General features: G+C 53.9%; 1 protein-coding gene across 1 annotated transcript; it reads left to right on the forward strand.

Annotated features, from left to right (window-relative positions):
* Positions 1–311: 311 nt before the first annotated feature.
* Positions 312–6,121, forward strand: LOC139674224 (olfactory receptor 14J1-like). The gene is made up of 3 exons (XM_071560413.1): positions 312–860; positions 5,839–5,937; positions 6,062–6,121. The coding sequence occupies exons 1-3, from the start codon at positions 312–314 to the stop codon at positions 6,119–6,121; spliced, it is 708 nt and encodes a 235-aa protein (XP_071416514.1).
* The last annotated feature ends 6,559 nt before the right edge of the window (positions 6,122–12,680 follow it).

The raw sequence follows: 12,680 nt of genomic DNA on the forward strand, positions 1-12,680 counted from the left end.
TCCTGCCATTGGCAGACACGCGGCAGCTGCAGCTCCTGCACTTGTGGCTCTTCCTGGGCATCTCCCTGGCTGCCCTCCTGGGCAACGGCCTCATCATCAGCGCCGTAGCCTGCGACCACCACCTGCACACCCCCATGCACTTCTTCCTGCTCAACCTGTCCCTCACAGACCTGGGCTCCATCTGCACCACTGTCCCCAAAGCCATTCACAACTCCCTCTGGGACACCACAACCATCTCCTACATGGGATGTGCTGCACAGGTCTTCTTTCTATTCTTTCTTATGGGAACAGAGTTTTTCCTCCTCACCATCATGTGCTACGACCGCTACGTTGCCATCTGCAAACCCCTGCACTACGGGACCCTCCTGGGCAGCAGAGCTTGTGCCCACATGGCAGCAGCTGCCTGGGCCTGTGGCTTTCTCAATGCTCTGCTGCACACAGCCAATACATTTTCCCTGCCCCTGTGCAAGGGCAATGCCGTGGGCCAGTTCTTCTGTGAAATCCCACAGATCCTCAAGCTCTCCTGCTCACACTCCTACCTCAGGGAAGTTGGGCTTCTTCTGGTTAGTGTCTGTTTAACTTTTGGTTGTTTCATTTTCATAGTTTTCTCCTATGTGCAGATCTTCAGGGCTGTGCTGAGGATCCCCTCTGAGCAGGGACGGCACAAAGCCTTTTCCACGTGCCTCCCTCACCTGGCCGTGGTCTCCCTGTTTATCAGCACTGGCACATTTTCCTACCTGAAGCCTGACTCCATCTCATCCCAATCTCTGGATCTGGCCCTGTCAGTTCTGTACTCGGTGGTGCCTCCAGTACTGAACCCCCTCATCTACAGCCTGAGGAACCAGGAGCTCAAGGATGCTGTGAGGAAAATGATGACTGGATGCTTTTCAGCAGCAAGAACCTGCCAGTTTTCTTCTGTACATTGTTCACAATAAAACTCATGACAGGCTCATTTTGCCTTCCCAGGTTTTTCTTGGTGATCAGTGGGTTCTTTTTGTCATAATGTTGTGGTCAATTAAATTATTTTATTCTTCCTCTTATCTAATTAATTTTTTATTTTCATTAATTTTACTCTTTTAAATCTGTACTAGAGTAATTGTGCTATCTCTACTTTTAAAAAACTCTCTTGCAATAGCCCTGCCTGGCTGGTTAGGGGTTTTTGATTTGAGACTTTCAGGCACCTACTGGGCAGTTCCATGTGTGCAGAGAAGGGCAAAAGAGTCCCAGCACAGCAGCACTGCCAGGGAGCACCAGCACTGGGCCTTTGCTGACCTGCTCTCTTTCCACTTGTACACTCTCCTGCAGAGCCCCTGGGCTGGACTAAGGCCTTGGTCCTCTGCCAGCTGGGACACAGACCTGCTGCATGTCCATCCTGGGCTCACAGGCAGGGACAGGCCATGGGCACTGCTGGGACACAGCTGGGCTCCACAACAGCAGCTCCATCAGGAAAGGGCTTCTCCTTAGCTCAAGACATGCAGTCTTAGGGCTTTTTGCAAAGTCACTCTCAAGAACATGCCAAGGAATAGCCTCTATAGAGGCTCCTTGTTTGCTTGTTCTCCAGGGGCTCTAAATCTGAGTGTGAACCAGCAAACAGAGCCCTGTAACTGCAGGGGCTACAGCAGGAAACAGGGAAAATGATCTGGTGAGTGTTCTGTGTTCTCAGCAGCATGACCTCCATACTGGTGACCCCTGCCTGTTCAGAACACACACATTGGTCACGTAATCAGTCCAGTAGATGTTTAGGATTGAACGGAGGCAGCGCTGATGGAAGCGTTAGAAGAGCCGCAGGTGGTGGCGGTAGATGACCCAGGATTCACACCCACAGAAAAGAGCAGACAGTACAATGGCTCTGTAGACACTGATCTTTGTACTTTTCTTCAGGTGTTTATTGGACCAGACTCTTTTATGGAGTTTTCAGAAGGCTCTGTAAGCCTTTGCTGGCCTGTTGTCTGTCTCTTTGTCAATCTTACTGTCTAAGGAAATGATGCTTCCCAGGTAGGGGAACTTCTGGACTGACTTAAGCTCTGATTCGCAAGAGAACTGTAGGGAACAGAACAAAGGACTCCATGGAACTTTCCTTGACCTCACCAAAGCTTTTGACACTGTGAGCAGAAAAGGGCTGTGGCAGATCTTGGAATGTTCAGGATGTCCCCCCAGATTCCTCCAAATGATCATCCTGAGGATCAGCATGGACAAGTCAGATCTGGCAATGCACTCTCTGATCCCTTTCCAATAACCAGTGGTGTGAAACAAGGTTGTGTTCTTGCACCAACTCTATTGACAACCTTCTTCAGCAGGATGCTCCAAAGAGCCACGGCAGAGCTCGATGAAGAAAACGGCATCTCCATCCGATATCGTACCGATGGAAGCCCATTCAGCCTGAGGCGACTGAAGGCCCACACCAAGCCCCTGAATCACCTTGTCCAGAGCTGCTTTTTGCTGACGGTGCCGCCCTCGTTGCTGACACAGAAGCAGCTCCGCAGCGCTTCACATCCTGCTTTGCAGAGGCTGCTGAGCTTTTGGGGATGGAAGGCAGCTTGAAGAATACAAGCTGCACCTCAGGAAGTCTTCCATCCTCCCCACATCACCGTAGGCAAATCAGAGCTTCAGTCAGTCCAGCAGTTGGTTTTCTCTATTGCAAAATTTAACCCCAGAACTGCTCCAGAAACCCTCTGTGTGAGAATGTCCTGCAGCACTGTGTATTCCTCCTGCAAATCCCCTGGGAGGGAAGTTCTTTGTGATTATTCCATGTCTGTTTAGTGGCACACAAACTGCCCATCTTTGTGGCTTTTAGGGGTTAGTTATGTTATTACGAGCCAGTAATAGAGCATAGAATGAACTTGTGTAAAGCAAAGAAACATCAGGGGTGGCAGGTCTTGCATTCAGCCCCTCCTCTTTCCCACCTGTGTCCATCCCCCAAACAGAGATGGGGCTTTTCCCAAGGGCTTGGCTCCAGGCTCCAGCACTGGGACCAGTTTGGGGCCAGGCAGGTTTGGGGATGGGTTTATTCTCTTTATTTCTCCACATTTCCCACTCTGGTGCTGGCACAGAGTTCAAGCCCAGTTCTCATCAGTTCACTTGTGATGCTTCTGATGGCCAGGGAAGCTTCCAGGGCCTTGTACCTTTCCAGGCTTGTGGCCCAGTTGCCCTCAGCCTCAGAAAAGTAACAGCATTTTCCTTGGAAACCAGGCCACATGTCTGGGCACACACAGCACAATTCCGGTTGAGGGAAATGGCATCTCCAAAGAATGAAATAGAGAAAGCTGAGGGAGACACATGGGCAGCCCTAAAAAGCAGGAAAATGGGATAAATTTATTGGCATTTTTCCTTGCAGCTGCAAGGGAGAAACTGGGAATGATATTCCTGTGATAGAGTGAGGAGCAGACACCTGGACCACAGTTTAGGGCAAAAAGGGAGTCACCCCAAAGGGTGCTTTGCCTGGGGAGCCTGCCTAGATGCTGGGAAAATCCTGGGATCCTCCCATCCCCTAAAATGGAGGTGCCTGGCCCGGATCCTCCCCACGGGGTGCCTGGGTGGGACCCACCAGTCAGGGCCACAGCCAGGCTGAAACTGAGGCTTCCCAGGAACACACTCAGAGGGAGAACACGCACCAGGTGTGATGTCTGCCATTTTGACCCTGGGGAAGGGAAGAGCAGAACAAGGCTGGGCTGGGTCCTCTCCCCTCTGCTTTGGCCTCCCTTGCTGGATCCTCAGTCCATCCTGAGTCTTACCCAGGACAGGGATCTTCTTGGGGCTCAGGAGGGCAAGAGAGCTGAGGCAGGTCCTTCACAGGCACCAAGGTGTGTCTGAGGACCTGGAGATGGATCTTCAGCCTTCAGAAGTGACCACAGCCTGGAATTTGAGTGCTCCACACCAACCCCAGGGCTCCATCCCCATCCCACTGGTGCTTCCCAAGAGAGAGATGCTCTTCCCACCCCCTGCCCTCCCCCAGGGCATTGGTTTTCCCAGCATTGCCCCACTTGCACTGTTCCTCGGGATCACTGCAGGGGTTCAACGCTTCCGCTTGGCCTGAACACTTTGTCTCCTGGGTTTCTTTTCCCTTTGTGGCAGAGAAGCCTCAGAGCCCAGGGCTGGCGTTCCCGGCCCCTGCAGGTGAATCCTCTGGGGCGCCTGTGCCAAGGCAGAGGCTGAGGAGACCTGCAGGCAGCCGAGCCCCCGCGTGTGCCACATCCCATGGAGCCAGCACAGCCTGGCTGGGGCTCTGCAGCCCCTGGGTTGGAGGGGCAAGAGGCACCTCGGGAAGCCCTGGCAGGGCAGGGTTTGCCCTGAGCTGAACAGGCATTGCCGGGAGGAGGGGGTAGAAAGGACAGAGGGAGGGGAAAAGGCAGGGGAGGGAAAGAGAGGGGAGGGAGAAAGATTGAAAAAGATCAAGAGGCAAAAAAGACAAATAGAGAAGAGAAAAAGACAATTTAAATTTTAAAGAAATAGAGAAGTCACTGTCTGCTCACAGTTCAAAGGGAGCTGAAATTTTTGCGAGGGCACAGGAGCCTGTTCAGGGGCAGGAGCTGCTTCTTCCAAGAGGAAGGAAACACCTGAAAGGATCAGAGCAGAGTTTGTGCTTTGACACCCCTTTCCCAGAACCTGCAGGAGGGAGAGCTGAGTCTGAAATAACAAGCGTTCTGTTGAGCTTTAATGTCTCGTAGCTGCTTGCAAGCTTGTTTAGCTTTGTTTGCCAAGATGTAGAAATGGTAAAAAGCTTTGCCAGTTGGTGCTGGATTTGTGAACCAGCCCTGGGCCAGCTCTGCAGTAACAAAGAATCGATGTCTGTCCCGAGCGTGTCACTCTCGGCCTGTCACACCCGGGAAGGAACGCGATGTTTGCGGCCACCCCCGAGGCACAAACTGGCTCTGAGCCCACCGGGGGGTCCGCGGGAAGGAGAGGTCGGGGAGCCGCTCTCTGTGTAGGGGCTGGGGAGGGGACACGGGGGGACATGGGAGGATACAGAGGGGACACAGGGGGACATGGTCCCTGGGGAGGGGACATGGGGGACTCGGGGGGACACAGCCCCTAGGGAGGGGACACGAGGGGACACGGGGGACCCTGCCTCTGCCCTCCCCTGCCCGCAGCGAGCCCCAAGCCCCAGCAGGGCTGCAGCCCCCAAACCAGCTGGAACCTGGGGGTGGGAGGGCAGCCCTGAAGCCAGGCTTGCTATAGTGGGACTTGCTGAGAGCGACTTAGAAGGGTTTGCTCATTAGGAACTGGCCTGAACCCTGGGAAAAGACAAATGTTTTCTGTTTTTCTATCAAAGATGAGCAGGAGACAGGAATTTCTGAAGAAACAACAGTAAAACGATAAAACAAATTTTTTTTTAACCATACAGAGTTTTAGATAAAGAAAACCTTGAAAGAGTTTAGTCCTGCATTTGTAAGAAATAAATCAAAACACCTCTCTGTCCCAGAGGCTGCAACCAGCAAACAATGTCAAGTTAGAAGAAAAATACATTGCCAAAAGACATTCAGTCTTTTAACCATTTGCCTAAGCCCTAAAAATGTGTGTCTCAGGTGATTCACAAGATGTTTGTGTAGCTTGGAAGGATGTGCAGTGATTGATGTCACTCAGATGGATCTGCACCACGGAATGTCCAGTGTCCTCACTGAAATTCCCCTCCTGAACCGGCCCAAATTTGACTCCTGGGGAGCTGCATCGTGTCAGACACAGCCCCTGTGCCTGCCCACGGTGTCAATAAAGGCACTTTGGCTCACAGTGCGGCCCTGGGTGGGTTGCTGTGACTCAGCCCCACAAACCAGGGCTGTGCCCTCGGGCGCTCGAAGCTGCACCAGGGGGATAAAGGCCCCCCGGTCCCCCCGGTGCCCCCAGCAGCGGCTCTGCCCCCCAGAGCGGGGCTGTGCCCCCCAGAGCGGGGCTGTGTCCCAGACCCCACGGCCCATCCCGGGCTTGGGGCTGAGCGCGGAGCAGGTGCTGAGCTGCTGGATCTGTCTCGGGGCTCAGGGGGACAAGGGGGTGTCACACCAGTGGCACAAACAAGAGATGAGTGGTGTGTGTCAGTCCCTCCCCCTCGCTCTGTCCCTCCCCACTGCAGCCTTTCTGCCAAAGCCCCGAGGATGCTGTGCCGGGCCCTCCATCCCACGGCCCGGGATAAGGGAGATTCCAGCCCCTCCTGGGCTTTCCTGCACTGAAAGAGCCGCACCGGGGGGTCTCTGCTGCCCCACGTCACCCAAAGAGCTGCCCCCAGGGCCGCAGTTTGGGGCAGGACTGAGGGCTCAGGGACTGCCAGAGCAGATCTGAGCTGGGAGGGAAGCACAGACAGAGACTCACATGTGGGAGTATCCCAATAGAAACCAATTATCCCAAAATATCCCTGAATTCATTCCACAGTAACTCTGATCCCTCCCCCAATATAGGAATTCTCCCAGAATAACTGAAACCTCCTGGAATACCTGATTCTTCCCCAAAACAACTTTGATTCTTCCCCAAATACTCCAAAAATACCTGAGGACTCCCAGATATTTCTGAATTATTCTAAAATACCACTGAACTCCCCCCAAATCCCCCTGAACTCTCAAACAACTCTCAATCCTCCAGAAATACATCAAATCTCACCAGATACTTCTCAATTAGCTGCACCCCCTTAAACTGCCACTAAACATGCAAAGACCCCCCAAACACACTCAGAGCCCAGCAAGGTCCCCACCAAACCCCCTTCTGGGGGGACCTTTCAGGGCACTGGTGGTGCTGGGACCCTCCTGGCTGGGGGTGAGGAGCTCTTGGGTGAGCAGGGTGGGGGGTGGGACAAGGGGATGGTGGGAAAGGTCTGAGGGGAACGGGATAAAAGGGGTGGTTGGATTCCCACAGTGAGCGAGAGGGGAGTGGGACCCCTCTGAAAACAGAGGGGGCTGGAAACTGAGGACTGGGGACAATGGGAAAAGGGATGGGAGAGGTCAGAAAAGTGGGGAAAAAGGGAGGGGTGGACCCCCAAAACTGATCAGGAGGTGGATGGGCAAAGGGGGGATGAGTTGTAAGGGGTGGGATAAGAGGGAAAGTGTGAGCTGTGACCCCCAAACTGATCTTGGGGGGCCTGGGGATTGAGGGGACAATGGGAAAGGGGAGGAATAGGCAGAAGGGTGGAAAATGGGGATTGGGCTGACAGGATGGACAGTCCCATGGGGGTCTTTGGGCAGAGGGGGGATTGGAAAAGGGGGCTCTGGGGTGGCTCCCTGAGCTCCCAACCTGCTGTGGGGTGCTGGGGCTGCTGGAAAGGGGGGGGCACCCTGGGGCAGGGGAATAATGGAAGCCTTAGGGTTTATTTATTATTACAAGTGATCAGATAAAAGATGTCAATCAAAATTATTTACTACACAATATAAATAGTAAACCTACCAGCAGTATAGTGTGAGACAGGACAGTGCACCATCCTAGAGCAACTGATGAAGCAATTCTACTAAAGCTATCACAAAAGAAAGAATTATTAAGTAGAGATCAATGGAACTCACCCAGCTCAAGGGACCTGGGGAGATCTCTGCTCTCAGCCTTGAGGAGTGACCTTGGTGGGGGTTCCCACCCTAAGGGAGGAATCTCCACACACACCCCAAGAAGGGATATGTTGGAAAAACCTGCCCCTGTGAAAGGGGATTGGACCTTTAGAGTATAAAGGAATTGACTGACATCCATTTGACTCCTGGGGTTGCCTCACCATCAGGATGTTAATCTGGGGTTGAAACCAGAGTGGAGTCCCCTCAGCCAACCACTGATACATTTGCAAACAGGGCATTGTTTGCTTGGACATTCCAATGAGGGATGTCCTGGCACAGGCCTAAAGCCATCAAATCCCCTCATCCCACAGGATTTTCAAGGTCAGCTCTGTGTCCTGATGGATGTTCCTTCCATTGTGTTCACCCAGGTGCCTACAGGGAACCAGGAGGATGAGGAGACCACCAGCCAGGTGTTTTCCCAATGTTAGTCACCAGGAATGTTGGTCACCAAGACTACCCTAAGTGGATTCCCAGGTCTTTACCCAACATGGGCCACCAGGTCTGTCCTCAGCATGGATCACTGTGGATCATTCAATGTGGGTACTCCAATGGGTGATGGAGCTGGAGCAGCAGACGAAGCTGTTCCCGCAGTTTGGGCACTCTGAGGGCTTCCCTTATTGGTGGGTCCGTTGGTGTTGGGTCAAGGCAGCGCTCCGGGTGAAGCTCTTCCCACACTCCTCACACCTGTACCGCCCCTCCCCAGTGTGGATGCACCGGTGCTTCATGAGGTGAGATTTGAGTTTGAATCTCTTCCCGCAGTCAGTACAGCAGAAGGGCCTCTCGTCTGTGTGTGTGCGGTGATGCTTGAGGAGAACTGAGCTGGTCTGAAACCTCTTCCCACACTCGGAACACTTGTAAGGTCGTTCCCCAGTGTGGATCCTTTGATGGCAGATCAGCTCCGAGCTGCAGCTGCAGCCCTTCCCACATTCCCCACATGTGTAGGCCCATTCCCCAGTGTGGATCATTTGGTGGCGGATCAGGGTGGAGCTCTGGCTGAAGCTCTTCCCACATTCCAAGCACTTGTAGGGCTTCTTCCTGGACTGAAGCTGCTCATGGACCACCAGATCAGAGCTCTGGCTGAAGCTCTGGCCGCCTTCTGTGCACAGAGTTGCTCTTTTGTTCTCTGAATACCCTGGGCTGGGTTTGGAGCCCCTCCTGGGGCATCTCCGTGGATTTTCCTCCCCACTCACTTCCTGCACCCTGGAGCTGTTCAAAACGGCCTCTGCCAGCAGGTTCTGCTGGGGGGATTTGTCCTCCGTGCTCCCCGTGCTCAGCTCGGGGCCTGGGGCAGGAAGGAACAAGGACAGGCAGGGCATTTGCCTCCGGCCCACAGGGAAGGCCAAGGACATCCCCCCAAACCCGGCCCCGGCAGGACGGCGTCGGCAGCGGGGTTGTCCTGCAGCCGGGGCCATGCTGGGCTGGAAGATGCAGCACAAGGGAGGGGCAAAGGGGCACTGACTTCCTCCTCACCTGCCTGGGGGTCCCGGGACATCTTCCTCTTCCTCGCAGCCTCCTCCTCCATCCTGACAAGCTTTGGGAAGGAGAAATCCTGTTTTCTGCGGAAAAACAAGGTGTGAGTGCCTTGGGTTGGGGGTTCCTCCTCCCAAAGACCATCTCTAGAACTTACTGAGCTTCTTGTGTCCAGAAAAATCTCCAAAATTCCAAGATTCAGCCAGGAAAACACTGAGAGGAACTCCTCCTCTCTGGCCTCTCCAGTTTTGGGTTCTGGGGGTCCCCCCTGTCCTGGCTGCTGGGGGTCTCCTGTCTGTTCAGGGTCCTCCCTCTCCAGGCTGTCAGGGCTCCAGAAACCCCTGCCCGGCCATTCTCAGGTTTCCTGTCCCCACACCCCTTAATTCTGTGACTCCAGGACAACCCTGACACCCCTTTCCCACCCATCCCACACTCCCTTTTCCTTTAACCTGCCATCCCCTGGACTCCCCTTTTATGGGCACAGGGACCCCCTGGACCCACCAACTCCCTCTCCCCACCCCAGTCCTGCCTGTCCTTCACCTTGGCACCCTCCTGATCGCCCACTCCCAGGCACTGGGATCCCCCTGCACCCCCTTATCCTGCACCAATACTCCCCTGCATACCCTTGCCTGGCCATTCCACCTCTTTCAGCCCCCACACCTTCTGGGTTTTTTTAACTCTGGGACCCCTGGAACCCCCACTCCTGAATTTCCCAGACCACAGACCCCCTCACCCCCTTTTCGGAACACTGCGGGACCACTTGAACCCCTTTTTCTGGACACTCTGGATCTCCCTACCCCATGATTCCCCTTTCCCAGACCCCTGGACCCCCCTTTCCTGGGCACAGAGTCCCCCTGGACCCCCCATTTCCCTTCTCAAAGCTGCTACATCCCCCCTTCCTTGGACCTGTGGCCCCCTGAAAGCCCCCTTCCCCAGCTCTGTGTCCCCCCTACACAACAAAAGATTCAGCCCCAAAAAAACCTCCCAGAAGTTCCTGCTCTCTGGTCTCTCCACTTTGGGATCTGGGGGGTCTCCCCTAACGGGCTTGCTGGGGGTCCTACATGTATTGGGGGTCCCCCCTCTCCAGGCTCCCTGTTTTAGTGTCCCAGGGGGGTCTCTGAGCACCCCGAGCAGAGACTCAGGGCAGAAGCCGCCCCTGGGACCCTCGGCATTTCTTGGAGGGGTTTGGAGGGCCCTGGAGTTGTTTTGGGAGGTCTCGGAGGGAGCTTTGGGGGGATCCTGGGATAGTTGGGGTAGCTCTGGAAGCGGTTTGGGGGACCTGGTGTGGTTTGGAGGGACTGGGAGAAAGAATAGGGGTGGTCCTGAAGAGGTTTAGGAGGGTCTGGGTGGGGGTCTGGGAGGAGGTTGAGAGAATTTGGGCAGGTCTGGGTGCCCTAGAAGGGGGTTTGGTGAGTCCTGCGATAGTTTCGGGGGTCTGGGAGCTGAATTTAGGTGAGTATGGGGGCATTTTAGGGGTCCTGGGCAGTTTAGACGGTCTGGGAGAGGTTTGGGGGGTCTGGGAGGGGTTTAGGAGATCTCTGGGGTGTTTGGGGCGGCCTGGGGTGTTTCAGGGGCTCCGGAGAGTTCAGGACCGGATTTGGGGCATCCTGAGGCTCCAGGGCAGTTTGGGGGGTCCCAGGCGGTGGGTTAGGGGGGTCTCAGGGGTATTTTCGGGGGGGATTTGGGGCGTTCTGAGGCGCATCCCGGGGTGGGGGGAGGGGCTTACCCGGCTCCTTCACCGTCACGGCCAACACAGCCCCGGGGGGGTCCCGGGGGGTCTGTGGGGGGTGGGTGGGTAGTGAGGGACCCCCAAAGTCCGCCCCGAGTCCCCGAATGCCCCGGAAATGTTCCGAAACTTTCCGAAATTACCCCAAACTCGCCGCCATTGCTCAACTCTCCCGGCAGCGCCGTCGAGTCCCGCCCTCCGTCTCCGCCGCCTCTGATTGGGCGCTGCACCTGCCCGTCACCTCCTGCAGCCAATCAGCGTTAAGGAATGCAGGGGGGCGGTGACGGGCCATGGAGTCCGCGCCATTTTGAGCCTGTCCCGTACTACATCTCCCGTCATGCTTCGCGTGACGTTCTGCCCAGTCACAGGCGGGACTACAACTCCCGCCCCCCCCGCGCACAATCGGGTCGGTCCCACCCCCATTGCAGCCCCCCAACTGCCCCCCGGACCCCAAACTGCCCCAGAAGGGCCCCAGGACTTCCAAGTGCTCCCCGAATGCCCACTCAGACTCCCAAATCACCTCCCTGGACCCCCACGTGACCCCCAAGTTCATCCAGAACTTACAAGTGACCCCTAAAATCCTCTTTGGACCACCAGATTCTGTCCCTGGACAATCGAGTGACCCCCCAGGGCCCCTCGGACACCCAAGTTCTTTCCCAGTGCCCCATAAATGCTCCTCACACCCCCAATGGGACCCCCACCTGCCCCCCAAGTGCCTTCCAGGCCTTCAAATCCACCCCAACCTCCCCAAAGCTCCCCAGCCCCCCCTTCCCATGGGCCCTTCCCCGGGATTTGGGGCTCCAAAGAGACACTTGGGAGTCGGGGGGGATTGGGGGGCACTTGGGGGGCTGGTGAGTTGGGGAAGGGATTTTGTGTGGAATTGAGGGAATTCAGAGTGGAATTCAGTGGATTTGAGGTGAAATTAGGAGAGGTTGGGTGGAATTAAAGGGATTTGGGATGGAATTAAATAATCCTTATGTGAAATTAAGAGGATTTCTGTGGAACCTTCAGGATTTGGGATGAAATACTTGGGATTCTGTGAGGGATTAAAGTATTTTTGAGTGGAGGTCAGAGATTTGGGATGGAATTAGGGATATGTTGGGTAGAAATAAGGAAATATTGCATGTAGTTAAGAAGATTTGAGGTGGAAATAAAGAGAATTGAGAAATTTTAGGTGAAATTAAAGTAATTTTTGGTGAAATATATGGGATTGGGGAGGTTATAGATGGAATTAAGGGAACTCTGGGCAAAAATAATGGAGATCTTCAGGAAAATTAAGTGGATTTGGGGGTAAATCAGAGGAGTTTTATGTGGAATTAATAGAATTTTGGGTGGAAGACACGAGAGATTTGGGGCAAAATCAGCAGGACTTTGATGGGTTTATAGAGATATGAGTTGGAATTAAAGCAACTTGGAGTAGAACCATTGTGGTATGAGGTGAAAATCAGGGTATCTTTCGGTGGAATTAAAGGGATTTTGAGGGTAATTATGGGATTTTGAGTGGAATCCTGGGGATTTGGGGTAAAACTGGGGGGATTTGAAGTGAAAGTCCAAGGAGTGTGTTTGTTTTCAATGGTGAAACTTATGAGTTTCAGATTGCAGCAAAAATAGAGGAAAAATCCCTCTTGCCTGTGTTCAGCCAGTTCTCAGAGCAAAGCAGGTCCCAGTTGACTGATGAGAGACATGATGGGGCTGGGGAGGTGTGGAGCAAGGTTGGCCCCACTGTCAGACCTCAAGGGATTGCTCTCCAATTAGTCCAAACCTTTTCAGGAGGGAACCTTGGTCAACACCAATCAGAGAATGCTGCAATCACCTCTTCTCTAAAAAGAAAAGTAATTATCCATATCATTTAAAATAGAAATACACATTTGTTAGAAGCTCTTTAAAATCTTTCTTCAAAACTGTATTAGGGAAATTACTTAATTAAGTCTCCTTGATTAGAGGAACAACTCAGAAAGAGTCATCATGTGTTA

Source organism: Pithys albifrons, chromosome 7 (assembly GCF_047495875.1).
Source record: "Pithys albifrons albifrons isolate INPA30051 chromosome 7, PitAlb_v1, whole genome shotgun sequence".
Classification (NCBI taxonomy): domain Eukaryota; kingdom Metazoa; phylum Chordata; class Aves; order Passeriformes; family Thamnophilidae; genus Pithys; species Pithys albifrons.